Source organism: Naumovozyma dairenensis, chromosome 2 (genome assembly GCF_000227115.2).
Source record: "Naumovozyma dairenensis CBS 421 chromosome 2, complete genome".
NCBI classification, from domain to species: domain Eukaryota; kingdom Fungi; phylum Ascomycota; class Saccharomycetes; order Saccharomycetales; family Saccharomycetaceae; genus Naumovozyma; species Naumovozyma dairenensis.
The window spans coordinates 1,041,398-1,054,680 of NC_016480.1; the positions used below are offsets into that span (position 1 = coordinate 1,041,398).

The 13,283-nt window shown below is 35.4% G+C and overlaps 7 protein-coding genes across 7 annotated transcripts; 3 read left to right on the top strand and 4 right to left on the bottom strand.

Annotated features, from left to right (window-relative positions):
- Positions 1–793: 793 nt before the first annotated feature.
- Positions 794–1,339, top strand: ARF3 (Arf family GTPase ARF3; the record flags this gene model as incomplete). Its single annotated transcript, XM_003668640.1, has 1 exon — positions 794–1,339. One exon carries the CDS (start codon positions 794–796, stop codon positions 1,337–1,339), a length of 546 nt encoding a protein of 181 aa, XP_003668688.1.
- A 225-nt stretch (positions 1,340–1,564) lies between these two features.
- On the bottom strand, positions 1,565–2,332 carry RKI1 (ribose-5-phosphate isomerase RKI1; the record flags this gene model as incomplete). The annotated part of the gene is made up of 1 exon (XM_003668641.1): positions 1,565–2,332. One exon carries the CDS (start codon positions 2,330–2,332, stop codon positions 1,565–1,567), a length of 768 nt encoding a protein of 255 aa, XP_003668689.1.
- A 1,950-nt stretch (positions 2,333–4,282) lies between these two features.
- RPS7A (40S ribosomal eS7 domain-containing protein) lies at positions 4,283–4,471 on the top strand (the record flags this gene model as incomplete). The annotated part of the gene is made up of 1 exon (XM_003668642.1): positions 4,283–4,471. One exon carries the CDS (start codon positions 4,283–4,285, stop codon positions 4,469–4,471), a length of 189 nt encoding a protein of 62 aa, XP_003668690.1.
- A 293-nt stretch (positions 4,472–4,764) lies between these two features.
- Positions 4,765–5,304, bottom strand: NDAI0B04140 (uncharacterized protein; the record flags this gene model as incomplete). Its single annotated transcript, XM_003668643.1, has 1 exon — positions 4,765–5,304. The coding sequence occupies one exon, from the start codon at positions 5,302–5,304 to the stop codon at positions 4,765–4,767; it is 540 nt and encodes a 179-aa protein (XP_003668691.1).
- Positions 5,305–5,663: 359 nt separating this feature from the next.
- On the bottom strand, positions 5,664–8,933 carry NUP1 (FG-nucleoporin NUP1; the record flags this gene model as incomplete). Its single annotated transcript, XM_003668644.1, has 1 exon — positions 5,664–8,933. The coding sequence occupies one exon, from the start codon at positions 8,931–8,933 to the stop codon at positions 5,664–5,666; it is 3,270 nt and encodes a 1,089-aa protein (XP_003668692.1).
- Positions 8,934–9,795: 862 nt separating this feature from the next.
- KTR1 (alpha-1,2-mannosyltransferase KTR1) lies at positions 9,796–10,989 on the top strand (the record flags this gene model as incomplete). The annotated part of the gene is made up of 1 exon (XM_003668645.1): positions 9,796–10,989. The coding sequence occupies one exon, from the start codon at positions 9,796–9,798 to the stop codon at positions 10,987–10,989; it is 1,194 nt and encodes a 397-aa protein (XP_003668693.1).
- A 260-nt stretch (positions 10,990–11,249) lies between these two features.
- CRC1 (carnitine:acyl carnitine antiporter) lies at positions 11,250–12,239 on the bottom strand (the record flags this gene model as incomplete). Its single annotated transcript, XM_003668646.1, has 1 exon — positions 11,250–12,239. The coding sequence occupies one exon, from the start codon at positions 12,237–12,239 to the stop codon at positions 11,250–11,252; it is 990 nt and encodes a 329-aa protein (XP_003668694.1).
- Between the last annotated feature and the right edge of the window lie 1,044 nt (positions 12,240–13,283).

Here is a 13,283-nt window from a genome sequence, read left to right on the forward strand (position 1 = left end):
GCCATATATGTACGTATGTCAAAGGTCTACAGTTTTTCCTATAATAAGTATATATATATATATAGATATATATAATATGTACCCTCAGGACCTTCTGCGGGTCACTTCCCATTGAGTCCCATGCGGTGTCTGGGTGTCGGAGTACAGGCCTCTTGCGTTGTCAATGAACTATATACGGACGTATGTATGTATGTATGTATGTATGTACTCCATCGTGATGTTTGTTGGTAACCATTAGGATACTGTTTGTATGCTAAGGCATAGCGTACACCTTCTCGTATATCTGCCAAGCAAAGTGTGCTTGTAACACTGGTAACACTTGTAACACAGCTCCAATAAGGTTGCCCATTCTTTCCCTTGTATATCTATATGTTACCTTTATCCTGGACAGTGTACACTGTTTACTTACTTCTGTAGTCCATATGAACCCTCATTATCTACTATCTACAAAGACCGATTAACGTGGAAGCTTATTTATACCCGAACGTAAATCAAAACAACAATAAGTAGCTAACCTAAACAGTAAAGGAACATACAAATAACACACACTCATACGAATTGAATCGTCCCTTTCCAAACAATACAATAGTCAAGGCAGAAAATAAAATCAAAGCTGGAAACTGACTATACCGATACAAACGCAATAGGTAAGGTATTACATAACACACTAGACATATAGTATTATTTCGCGAAATTCTTTCCAGATTACTTAAGCATTAACCATTAACATAAGAATAACAAGACATACTACCACCACCAAGCAGACAAACCAAACAAACAAACCGCTGATGAAATGGGTAACTCAATATCGAAAACTTTAGGGAGACTATTCGGATCCCGTGAAATGAAGATTTTAATGTTAGGCTTAGATAACGCAGGGAAGACCACCATACTTTATAAATTGAAATTAAACAAGATAAAAACTTCCACACCGACAGTGGGGTTCAATGTGGAAACTGTTAAATATAAAAATGTGAAATTTAATATGTGGGATGTAGGTGGTCAAGCAAGATTAAGACCTCTTTGGAGACATTATTTCCCAGCAACTACTGCCCTAATCTTTGTTATAGATTCAAATGATGATGATAGGTTGATTGAAGCTAAAGAGGAACTGTATAGTATTATTAGTGAGAAGGAAATGGAAGATGTGGTATTGTTAGTCTGGGCAAATAAACAGGATTTAAAAAATGCGAAGAAACCGCAAGAAATTTCTGAATTCTTAGAATTGGATAGAAATTTAAAAAATCAACAATGGTGTGTTATTGGAAGTAATGCATTGACTGGACAAGGTTTAGTAGAGGGATTATCATGGATATCAAATAATACCAATAATAAGTAATAACAAACCTGTTCTAAATCCTCTTCTCCTTCTAGCATAATCCTATGCTGCTGTCTACATGAATTGATTCAGCTACTTTCAAATTTGCATACCTATATATATCTTTATTTTCTTTCTTTTCGAATCATAAAAGTTCACAATTGATTGAACGATTATAGTATTGCTATTAATGACTATATTACTATTATACAAGAGGAAGACTTCGTTCTAAATATATTATAATGTTTATTTTGAAACAAGTTCAACGGAACCATCTTCATTACCAAAGTAAACCTTAGCGGCATTATCAATGAATAACCCTGTTTCAATGACACCAACTAATAGTTTAATATCTTTATGTAATTGTTTTGGATCCTCGATGGTTCCAAAATCAGCATCAATAATAAAATTATTATTATCAGTAACAACTGGTCCGGCTTTACCACCTTTACATTCTCTCAATACAGCCTTCTTTGCACCTAATTTATTTTCTAAATCTTTACAAACAGAAACATAAGCAGATGGAACAACTTCAATTGGTACACCTTGAACCCAATTAGTTCCTAGATATTTTGGAGATTTTTTCCTATAATCAGCAACAATAATGAATTTCTTAGCATTGGAACTGACCAATTTTTCTTGGAACAAACAACCTCCACCACCTTTAATCAACTGTAAATTATAATCCACTTCATCAGCACCATCAAATGCAATATCTAATTGAGAATATAATTCCATATTACTCAATTGTAATCCATTATCTAAGATTAATTTTTTTGATTGGAATCCAGTTGGTATACAAATGAATTGAGAAACCTTAGAGGCATATTTTTCATCTTTTAAATATTGTCCTAACCTTTCCGCAACATAAACAACAGTACTACCACTACCTATACCGATTATTTTATGATTTTCAAAATCAATATTCTCATCAATTGCACGGTATGCTGCCTTTCTCTTGGCTTCTTCTAATTGATCTGACAATCTTGGTAATTGTGAAATTTCTGGAACCATAGTCTTCTTAATTTTCTGGTGGATTTTTCTATTCTAACTACGATATACAAAATGAAAAACACAGAGCTATATGTATATCAGCTTCTCTTTAGCTATTTATGTGCCTAAGTGGATGCGGAAGTCTGGTCGCTGTTATAATCTTATATAAAATATTACGTAAAGTGAAAAAATATTATCCCCGCTAGGAAAACAATTGAAAACATTGACTAATATAAGAAAAGGGTTAGTTTATACAGCTAACAATAAACTATTCTGTTTCTTGGGGGGCAGCTCAAGAAGAGTGAGTTGGATTGAATGCCAAAAGGAGATGAGGATCTGTCCCCTTTATATATCTTTAACTTCTAAATAATTTTTTATTCGTTGATGGGAGAAAAAATTGGCGGGGATTGGACAGATTTAAGGTGAGATGCGATGAGATGAGATCAGATGAAATTTGTCCATTTGGCTCACTTCCTCTTGTTTGCTCTTCTTCCTGGTAAATTGAATGGCCCGACAGTGACAAACACAAACGGTAAGTATTTTTTGACCCCGCTTCGGCATTATTTTTTATTTTCCCGTATAATAATATGTGACCGTTCAAAACCCATACCTATGTAATCTCTATTTATTTTTTCTTTGTTTTTGGAAATAAATAGTTGGTAGATTTCACCTTTCCCACCACCTCGGGTCCACCTTCTTCCAAGCGCTCTCACAAAGACTATTACACAGGATGCTCAGCCCAGTAGCGCAGGTTCCGGTCCTTCTAAATCCGATTGCCCGGTACTGGAAAGATCTCCAGTTTCTGTGAAATTTAGTAGTAGGGTTCTGGCTACAGGCGAGACGTTAGCCCAGACGCCTCTAAGTCTTGAAATCTCGAACATCACTAATTGAATATCGACAAAATAGAGACACTCGGTATTGTTCACTGTTTCGTACAGGGCCCTACGCCAGCTTCTCTATGCTAACCGCCCAATACCATACGTAGTAAACAATCTATAATGTCAATTTGTTAGTAATGCGTACGTCTCTCTCTCTATATAGCGACTTTTATTGATTAATGAATCTTGAAATTAAAAGAAGGTTTGGAAAAGATACATTAATTTTAAAGGTGAAAAATAAGAAAAAATCCCATCCGTCATAATGTCTACCAAGATTTTGTCTCAAGCACCAAGTGAACTAGAATTACAAGTTGCTCAAGCTTTCATTGATATGGAAAATGCTTCTCCAGAAATGAAAGCTGAATTGAGACCTTTACAATTCAAATCCGTCAGAGAAGTATGCATATTTTTACTATCCACCTCGTACTGCCCAATATCCTATCGTTATTATCAAAAAATATCTTCACAGTCGCCGTCATTACGAAAAGAATTTAGGATCCAAAAACCTTGATACAACTATGGAATGCTTCAAGAAAATGATATAACCTAATATACAAGAATGGCTACACAGGATACCGAATGTAAAAATAACATTGTTTCTAACGCATGTGATACCAGCCGAATACAAGTACATCTAAAAGGCCACCTCCTAGTATAAATTCGATTTAATGTATAACGTTTTTTCAAAATATCTCATTGTCTCAATACAACAAACGAACGATGTTTTGAAAACAATTAAAGAACAAATAACAATGTCATGAGCTTGAACGATAGGTATAGGCCTTTTTCCTAACGAAATTATTTACTAACAAGAATTAACCCTTCAATGTTTTCATTTTTTTCATTCTTATAGATCGATGTTGCTGGTGGTAAGAAGGCTTTAGCTGTCTTCGTTCCAGTCCCATCTTTGGCTGCCTACCACAAGGTTCAAACCAAATTGACCCGTGAATTGGAAAAGAAATTTCCAGACCGTCATGTAATCTTCTTGGCTGAAAGAAGAATCTTACCAAAGCCAGGTAGAACTTCCAGACAAACTCAAAAGAGACCAAGATCAAGAACTTTGACTTCTGTTCATGACAAAATCTTGGAAGATATGGTTTTCCCAACTGAAATTGTCGGTAAGAGAGTTAGATACTTAGTCGGTGGTAACAAGATCCAAAAGGTTTTGTTGTCTGCTAAGGATGTTCAACAAATCGATTACAAATTGGAATCTTTCCAAGCTGTTTACAACAAATTGACTGGTAAGCAAATTGTTTTCGAAATCCCAACTGAAACTCATTAAATAGACATCTTTTAACCCCGTTTTTCAATCTCTTCTTCTACTTTCTAATCGCACATAGACAAAAGAAAAATTTAATTATTATTTTAACTCTACCATTTTTTAATAATAACATATAATATAACATAATAAATACAATAAAAAATCATAAAACGTTAATACATACGGTGTCTTTCTTTCTTTTTATCATATTGATTAAATACTAGTTCATATAAAATTCTTTTTTTCGAAGACACAAATCTATAAAATCATACTATAATGCCCTCCAACTTTCTGAACTTTATCAATCTATCCATCTACCTATCTGCTCTCTTGACAAAGTTTTCATACCTTGCACTTTTATTCAAAACCGCTGCTCCTCTTGTAGTAAAAGTTATAGGATTTAAATCAGGACCTATACTACTTTTATCATACTTATCATCACCATTAACTTTATCATCCAATTTTGTTATGGGAATCTCAAAATATCTAAAACTACCCACCGTACCTTCATAATTTTCCTCTTTCTCATTAATATCCGTTACTTTCAATTCAGTCACTTTCGCTGGTTCGAAAGAACGTAAATGAACGTCGTCATCTTGTTTCTTATCTGTCACATGGACATGATCCTCCTTTGGTGAAAGTGTCTGCTTCCGTAGTACAAAATAATTAAAGATGAAAACCATCCCACCAAAAAATAACGCATATTTAATCAAAATGAGTACGTTGATTAAGATCTCTCCAATTAATTGTTGTAAAATGGGTAATAATAATGACCCTAATATCGTAATGAAAGTACCCAATACGAATGATGGTACGTCGATTTTTAGTCCTTGAAATGTTATAACTGAATCCATCTTGGGATTATGTATATATATTTCTCCACATTCAGATTTATAATCCTAATGCTATATGTTGATTATGTTCTCTGCATGTATGGTTGGAGTTGGTCTACCTTGCCTCACTTTAATTCGAGATTTTGATTTTTTTATTCAGATCGGGAAATTTCAAGAATTCGAGAGCCCATGAAATATGAAGGTGAAAAGAGGATCAAGAACATGATAAAGAGACAGTGCTAGTTAATTACATAAATAAAAAGAGCAATATATTAGGATGTAAACAGAATACAATATATATTAGTTTAAAGAATAGAAATCTATATATCTTGTAAATAAAATATTTAATTATAGCTTTTTAATTTTTCTCTTTTCTCGTATCATCTACGCTGTCTCATTCTGGCTAATTTTCTTTGTGGGAATGGCGCACTACTCTGTGTATTTGGAGCTCCACTATTAAAAATGGAACTCGGCAGTGCCGTTGTATTACCAGCTACAAAATGTAAATTGGCAGTGGTTGATGGGTTAAAAGTTGATTGTGATTGTGGTTGATTTGTTAATTGGTTCGCAGCATTACCTCCAAATGGATTTTGTTGAGATAAATTTGAATTGAATACCGATGACCCCATCATGTTTGGCCTTGTACCAAATCCAGCATTTTGATTCATGGAGAATCCGGAAGGTTGCATGTTACCAAACATTCCTGATGATGAAGCAGATGCAGAAGATGGCGGTATCTTTGCCCCCGTGGTGGGATTTTGTAAAGGATTTGTGTTACCGAAGACGGAAGAAGATGGTGGTTGTTGGTTAGCTGTTACGCCCCCAAATACTGGTGGTTTATTGCCAAATAAAGAACCACTTGGTTGTTGATTTGTGCTTATGAGAGGATTTGTATTCCCAAATAAGGATGTACCACTTGCGGTGGTTTGCAGAGGATTATTAGATCCAAAGGCTCCTACAGGTGAGGTCGATGGTTTATTTGTAAAAGTGAATGTAGAACCGGCAGTGGATGGAGGTGCTGATGTTTGACCAAATAAGCTAGTTTGACTTCCAGTCGCTGATGCTGTTGGATTTGTCAGACTAATACCAAGCTTCTTTGCATCATTATTCGTAGTGGAAGCAGTAGCACCAAATGAAAAACTTGGTTTAGTCGGTTGTTGTGCTTCCTCTGCTGGTTTACCAAATGCGAATCCCGGCGATGGTGACAAATTTGGAGATGCTGTTGAACTTTTACCTGCCAATGACGGATTTTTGAATGAGAAACTTGGTTTCGATGTGGTTGTTGTGGAAATAAGAGGATTTGTATTTGATTTACTTGAGAATAGCCCTGTTGTTGGGGTTACCGTGGTAGTAGTTGCTTTATTTGCGTCAAGTAATGGATTTGTGGTTTTGTTAAAAGAAAACCCTGTAGTACCCGTGGTTGCTGCACTGGGAGGAACCGTGTTTGCTTCAGTTGGCTTGCTAAAGGAAAAGGACGGCTTTGCTCCCTCTGTCGTACTTTGCTTCCCAAACGAAAAAGTTGGTTTAGCCACAGATGATCCAGTCCCTTCACTAGCGTTATGTGCAGCAGGTTTATTGAAGGAGAAAGTTAATTTTTTGGATGGAGGTCCTTCAGAAATAGATGGGATTGCTTCAGGTTTATTAGCAAGTGTTTCAGTTGGTTTTGATACACCAAATGAAAAAGTTGGTTTTGCTGTTGCAGCTGTTGTTGCTTCTTTAGATTCAGGTGCAGTTGAAGTTGTCCCAAATTTGAATGGAACATTCAGACTAGCATCCTTCTCTTTACTTATAGTTTGGTCCTCTTTATTTTCAGTATGTTCAGTTTGAGCTGCAGTAGTAGTTGTTGATTTAAAACTAAAAAATGGTTTCTCTATTGTAGTAGCGGAGTGTTTGTTAGCAGGAGTAGATCCGAACGAAAATGAAGGCGCATTAGCCGCTGCTGACGTAGAGTCTGTTGTCGTATCCTTTTTAGCTGCCGTTGAACCAAATGAAAAAGCTGGTTTGACTGATGGTGATGTATCATTTGTTGGTAAGCTGCTAAATGTAAAGGAAGGTTTAGCAGCATCTGGCGATTTGGTTGCACCAAAAGAGAAAGATGGCTTGGATTGCTCAGAAGTTGTAACTGCAGCCTTTGGGTCGTTGTCAATCGGTGGTTTAGTACCAAAATTAAAAGTTGGCTTTTTTTGTTGGTCCTCTTTGGCTGTAGTAGCAGATTTCGATGTTCCGAATGAGAAAATAGGTGTCGAATTTTTCTCACTTGTATCTTTTGTCATGTCAATAACAACATCTGGTACAGGACGTTTTTTCCTTTTTGGTTCGTTTTCATTTTCATCTGCATTTTCATCTTCATGAATATTTGTTTTAGTTGCGCCAAATGTAAATGCTTTTTGTGCGGTATCTTTCTGATTGAGCTTGAAGGGTAAGTTGATTGAGGTTCTATCATCACTGGATTTAATAGGTTCTAGCTTAGGTGGTTTTGTTGACTTGTTAAAGTTAAAAGATAAAGATGGTTTTGTTGAAGGTGCATCAGTTATCGATGGTGACTTGAAAGAAAACGGTTTTGTTGCGACTGGTATCTTAGGTTCACTGGTAGTAGATGTAGTAGTGGTAGTGGTAGCAATAGATGGTTTGAGATCAAATGATACTTTCTTGGAAGGTGTGTTTGAATCCTTAAGGAAGTCAAACCCTGATGTAGGTAAAATAATTTTAGCCTTTTCTTGAGATTTGTTTGAAAGAATTTGTTGTTCATTATGTTGTAGTTGTGGTTCTTCAATTGTTTCTTTCTTCTTTTGTTGTAAGGGCAATTCAGAAGTTGTCTCCTTTTCTTTTATTTTCCTTGGACCATTCAATAGAACGTCTTTTTGTATATCTGTAATACTGTTGACGTTGACATCTTTATTGATATTATTTGTGAATGTACGCTTATCATTTTTCCGGTCAGATCCTCGCAAGATAATATTTTCAGATAAGTCCTGAGTCATTTTAGTATCCCTTGAAGGGGATGGTTTATCTTGTGAAACTATGTCACTGGTAGTCGAGAAATCATTTAAATCGTATTCAAAATCTCCAGACCATGTGGTACCTTTAAATTTTTTCTTTTTGCTTGTATTGTTGTGAGAGTTGTTTAAGATTGGATTAATATTATTTAATGATTTCAATTCCAAGGTCAAAGCATGTTTGGTGTCATCATTATCATTACCATTATCATTACGATTAGGATTAGGATTAGCAAATTTAATATTTGAAGGAAGTTTCTTGATTGGTGACGGTGTTTGTGATTTATGGTATAACACTGTATCATTTGCACTGCCATTTTCTGGTATATTTGTTGATTGTGGTCTCGATATAGATCTGGATCTTGATCTTGATCTTGAAGTTGAGATGGACGTTGATCTAGAGTTTGAAGATATGGAGGGCAAAAGACGCAATAATTGTGATTCTTTGCCGATTCTCCATTGTTGCTTTTGTCTTAATAACCGCAATCTTTGTATAGGTAAGATAGGCAATATAGGAGGTCTTGTATTGGAGGAAGAATCAGATTGGTATAAAATCACTGAATCTTGTCCATTTTTATCATTAAGGTGCCATGTGTCTTTCTCTTGAATGTCTGAGATCTTTTTAGATGAAGAATGTATGGATGAACTTGACATAATGCTTGTTTATAATGCGCCTGTAATTGAGGAAACAAGAGACAAAAGGGCTAAAGCCGGTATAAAACTGTCAATAGATAAGTTTTGCTTCTCGTTAACGGTATTATTATATCTTCAATTTGGTATAGTTGTACACTTTTGTTATACTAATTCTTCTTCAAGTACAATCATTCATCTCTTTATTGGTCATATCCGTGCTTAAATTTTTCATTATAAGAAAACATGGAAAATAGAAAATAAGTTGTGTCCAACCCTAAAATATGAATCCCCAGACAGACATAGGGCGGAATAAAAAGGGTTGGTTTATATCACCTAGGGTTGAAAACAACTAAAATTTCTAAATTTTTGCACGGTATTCCCATATGGAATCATAATGGGGTAAGAAACATATTAGAAGCAAAATAGAACTGACAAGAAAACGTTATCGTTACGCGGAGTGTCTCCCACTATCTCTCTCTCTTTCTCTTTCTCTTTCTCTTTTGGTACGAACACGTAAACGAAAATAATAGGAAGACGGACAGATCACTCTGAAGATTTCTCTTCTCTTTATTTATTTATTTATTTATTTATTATCATTGTCGCTTCAGGATGAGAAAGAGCGGAAAAGTAGGTACGTAGGTAACAAAAACACAAATCTTTACCTGTACGTGCTGCCTCTCTGTCTGCTGCGTATTTTGGAAAATTTCAAAAAAGAGATCTCTACGTACGTACTTAATCTTTTACAATAACTAACTTAACTTACGAGAAATTTGTATTAAACCTATTCAATATTTTTTTTTTGAAAAGCTTGCTTTAATTTTTCATCGTATTGAGTTAGAGTTATACCATACAACACAAGCTATCAAGGCAAGCTAGTAACACAATGGTTAAATTCTCTATCCCACCTGGGAGAGAAAATCAATTTAAAAAGATTGGTGTCTTCATCATCGCCATCTTAACAATCTTCATTATTTTCCATGGTGCATCTTCATCAAGTGATAGTTCCGGATCCACAAGACGTTCCATGAAACAAGTTAGTACTTCTGTCAAGGGACAAAATGGATACAAATATGAAAAAGTTTCATATCCAAAATATACTGGTCCAAAAGTGAAAGCTACTTTTGTCACCTTAGCTCGTAATAGTGATTTATATTCTCTCTTAGAATCCATCAAATCTGTCGAAGATAGATTCAATCATAAATTTCAATACGATTGGGTCTTTTTAAATGATGAAGAATTTTCTGATGAATTTAAAAATGTTACCACTGCAATGGTTAGTGGTACCACTAAATATGGTCTCGTTCCTGCTGAACATTGGTCTTTCCCACCTTGGATTGATCAAGAGAGAGCTGCTAAAGTTAGAGATGAAATGCGTGCAAAGAAGATTATTTATGGTGATTCTATTTCATATAGGCATATGTGTAGATTTGAAAGTGGGTTTTTCTATAGACATCCATTAATGGATGATTATGATTGGTATTGGAGAGTGGAACCTGATATTAAATTACATTGTGATATTGATTATGATATCTTCAAATTTATGGCTGATAACGGTAAGAAATATGGGTTTACTATTAGTATTCATGAATATATGGACACTATTCCAACTTTATGGGATACCACAAAGGAATTCATGAAGAGACATCCAGAACATGTTCATAAGAACAATATGATGAATTTTGTTAGTGATGATAATGGTGAATCTTATAATTCATGTCATTTCTGGTCTAATTTTGAAATTGCCTCATTAGATTTTTGGAGAGGCCCTGCTTACACGGAATATTTTGATTATTTGGATAAAGCAGGTGGATTCTTTTATGAAAGATGGGGAGATGCTCCTGTACATTCCATTGCTGCTGCATTATTCTTGGATCGTAATGAAATTCATCATTTTGGTGATTTAGGTTATTTCCATGCACCATTCCATCAATGTCCACTAGATGATTCCATTAGATTAGGTAATAAATGTGATTGTGATCCAAAGGAAGATTTCACATGGAATGGGTTTTCATGTGGTGTCAAATATTATTCCGTTAATCATTTGAAGAAACCTGCTGGATGGCAAGAACATGCTTAGAGAGAATGTTGGACGCATTTTTCTCAAACCTTTTGTTATTTTTCATACATTAAAAGTTTTATAAATGATTTTTCACATACATATATATAAATATATAGATATGATTATGATAGTTTGGTTTAGTGTTTTATACAAGTATGTTACAAATCACATGCAGGAAAGCAACTTTGTATTATGCTTATAAAAATTTTGTGCTTTTCATGATATATTTTCAATTCTTTTATTTATTTATAAGAGTAATTAGTAGAAATGAAGCTTTTTCAAATATTGTATTTTTTAAAGAATGAATGAGTCAATTCTACACCTAAGAAAGTAGCAGCATTAGCTGGGAAGGATCTTAACAAAGCAGGTCCTAACCCAGGGAAAAATCCTTTAATCCCACCTCTTTTCAAATAAATTTCCTTCGTCGCACTCAACATCGATTGAGATCCAGTACCTGATGATGCTTGTAATTTAGTCTTAATAGTATCGATTGGGAAAACTGCCAACCACATGGACATCCCTGCGATACCACCTGCTAAACAAACATTCTTAATACTAATCTTCTCATCATTACCGCTTTGTTTATTTAAATATTTCTTCGAGATTTCATAAGATGCAAAATACAAGGCACTCCCTGGGCCATCCCTAGCCAAAGTAGCTAAAGATCCCTTAAACAAAGATCTTATACCACCACCATTCTTAATGATATCCTTTGCTGCACCAAAGAATGAACCATTCTTTGTAGTTTGTAAAACCACTTTGATTCTTTCAGTAGGGGCAGTAACTAGTGTAGTTGGAATAGCACTAATGAAACCTGCTGTAGCCATTTGACCAATGGATAATTCATTCGAAATAGCATTATTGCTATTAGCATTCTTGTTATAAGTAACTATTTTCTTCCCGATATCGTACCCCCAAAAGGATATAGCGAAAATTGGCGTAACACCAAGTAATGGGGGTATGACACCTTTATAAAATCCTCTAATGGAATTAGTAAAGAATGATCCTTTGGTAGCTAAACGAGCTTCCTTTAGGATCTTAGTAATTGCATCAGTGGTACCTTTAGCTTGATTGCTTTGACATCTTACTTTTATTAGATCGAATGGATGACCTGTTACTACTGCACAAACACCACCTACACCTCCTGCTGCTAATGATTTTAAATTATCACGTATCGGTGATGATAGTGGTGGTAGTTCAGAGGATTCTAGGGTATGTTTCTCTTCGTTAAGTAAAGTTGTGTCTGTTAGTGATGAATCTTGAGACATTTGTCTAATTGTGTTTTTTTTCTTGGTTTCGAGATTTCACTGTAGTATTGTTTTCTCTCAAGATAAAGCAGTGTTGTAGGAGATAAGTTTAAGCTTTCCGATGTGGATGAGTATAGGCACTTGCTTTAGGAGTTCACTTGTCGTTCCTTTTAGTTTACTTAAGCTTAGTTTATATATGATATGTAAGTGATTTAGAAGCCACTGTTCATTATATATATATATATGTATGTATGCATATCGACTGTAATTGGAGATGGGTTGATGATGATGGTGTTTATCTTAGGGCTTCGAGCCATCAAGTGAGTACGTGGATAATAATTGATACATACATGGAATCATGGATATTAATTAGCATGTTTTTTCAGTCAGTCATTCACAAATTGCAGCAAACAAATATGGCACTGCGCGGTACCGGCCTTAATTAGTTGCCAGGACAAATGGAAAGAAATACGCGCCGCCATTCGATTCCTGATGGGGGGTCCATTCAATGTATTTCTGAGGTTACCCTTTTCTTCATTGGTGGCCAACACCCAGACACAGACGTGCAAAACGATCTGGATCCAATCTCCATTTCTGATCCCCTTTTTTTTGATTTTTTTTTGCCTTTTCTATCGCCCAGTAATCTCTCACTGTTTGATTAAGCTTGGCTTGGCTTGGTTTGGCTTATGGTCTTGGCTGAACAAACAAACGACCAAATACACACACATGCGTGCGCGCGGGCGTTCACTTACGTCCCCACTCTTTTGTACTTGGGTAAAGATTTTCTTGATTTTTTCTTTGATTTTGATTTTATTTCCCCTTCAAGCCCTGAGGGCTTCAGTTGCCAAGGGGCGAGGGCAATTATGATGTAACACTAGTCAAAACTTTCCAAAGCAGCGAAAACACGAACTCCTATCCTAATTGTGCCAAACAAAACCCCTTTCTTGCGTAGCACACATACAGTCCTTAACATCTAACCCTGAGTAATCCTACTCACCTACCCTATGAAAATACGTAAAGTGCATATTCTTTCTTGCCTGTGGGCCGAAGTGGGAGGGGCCATGC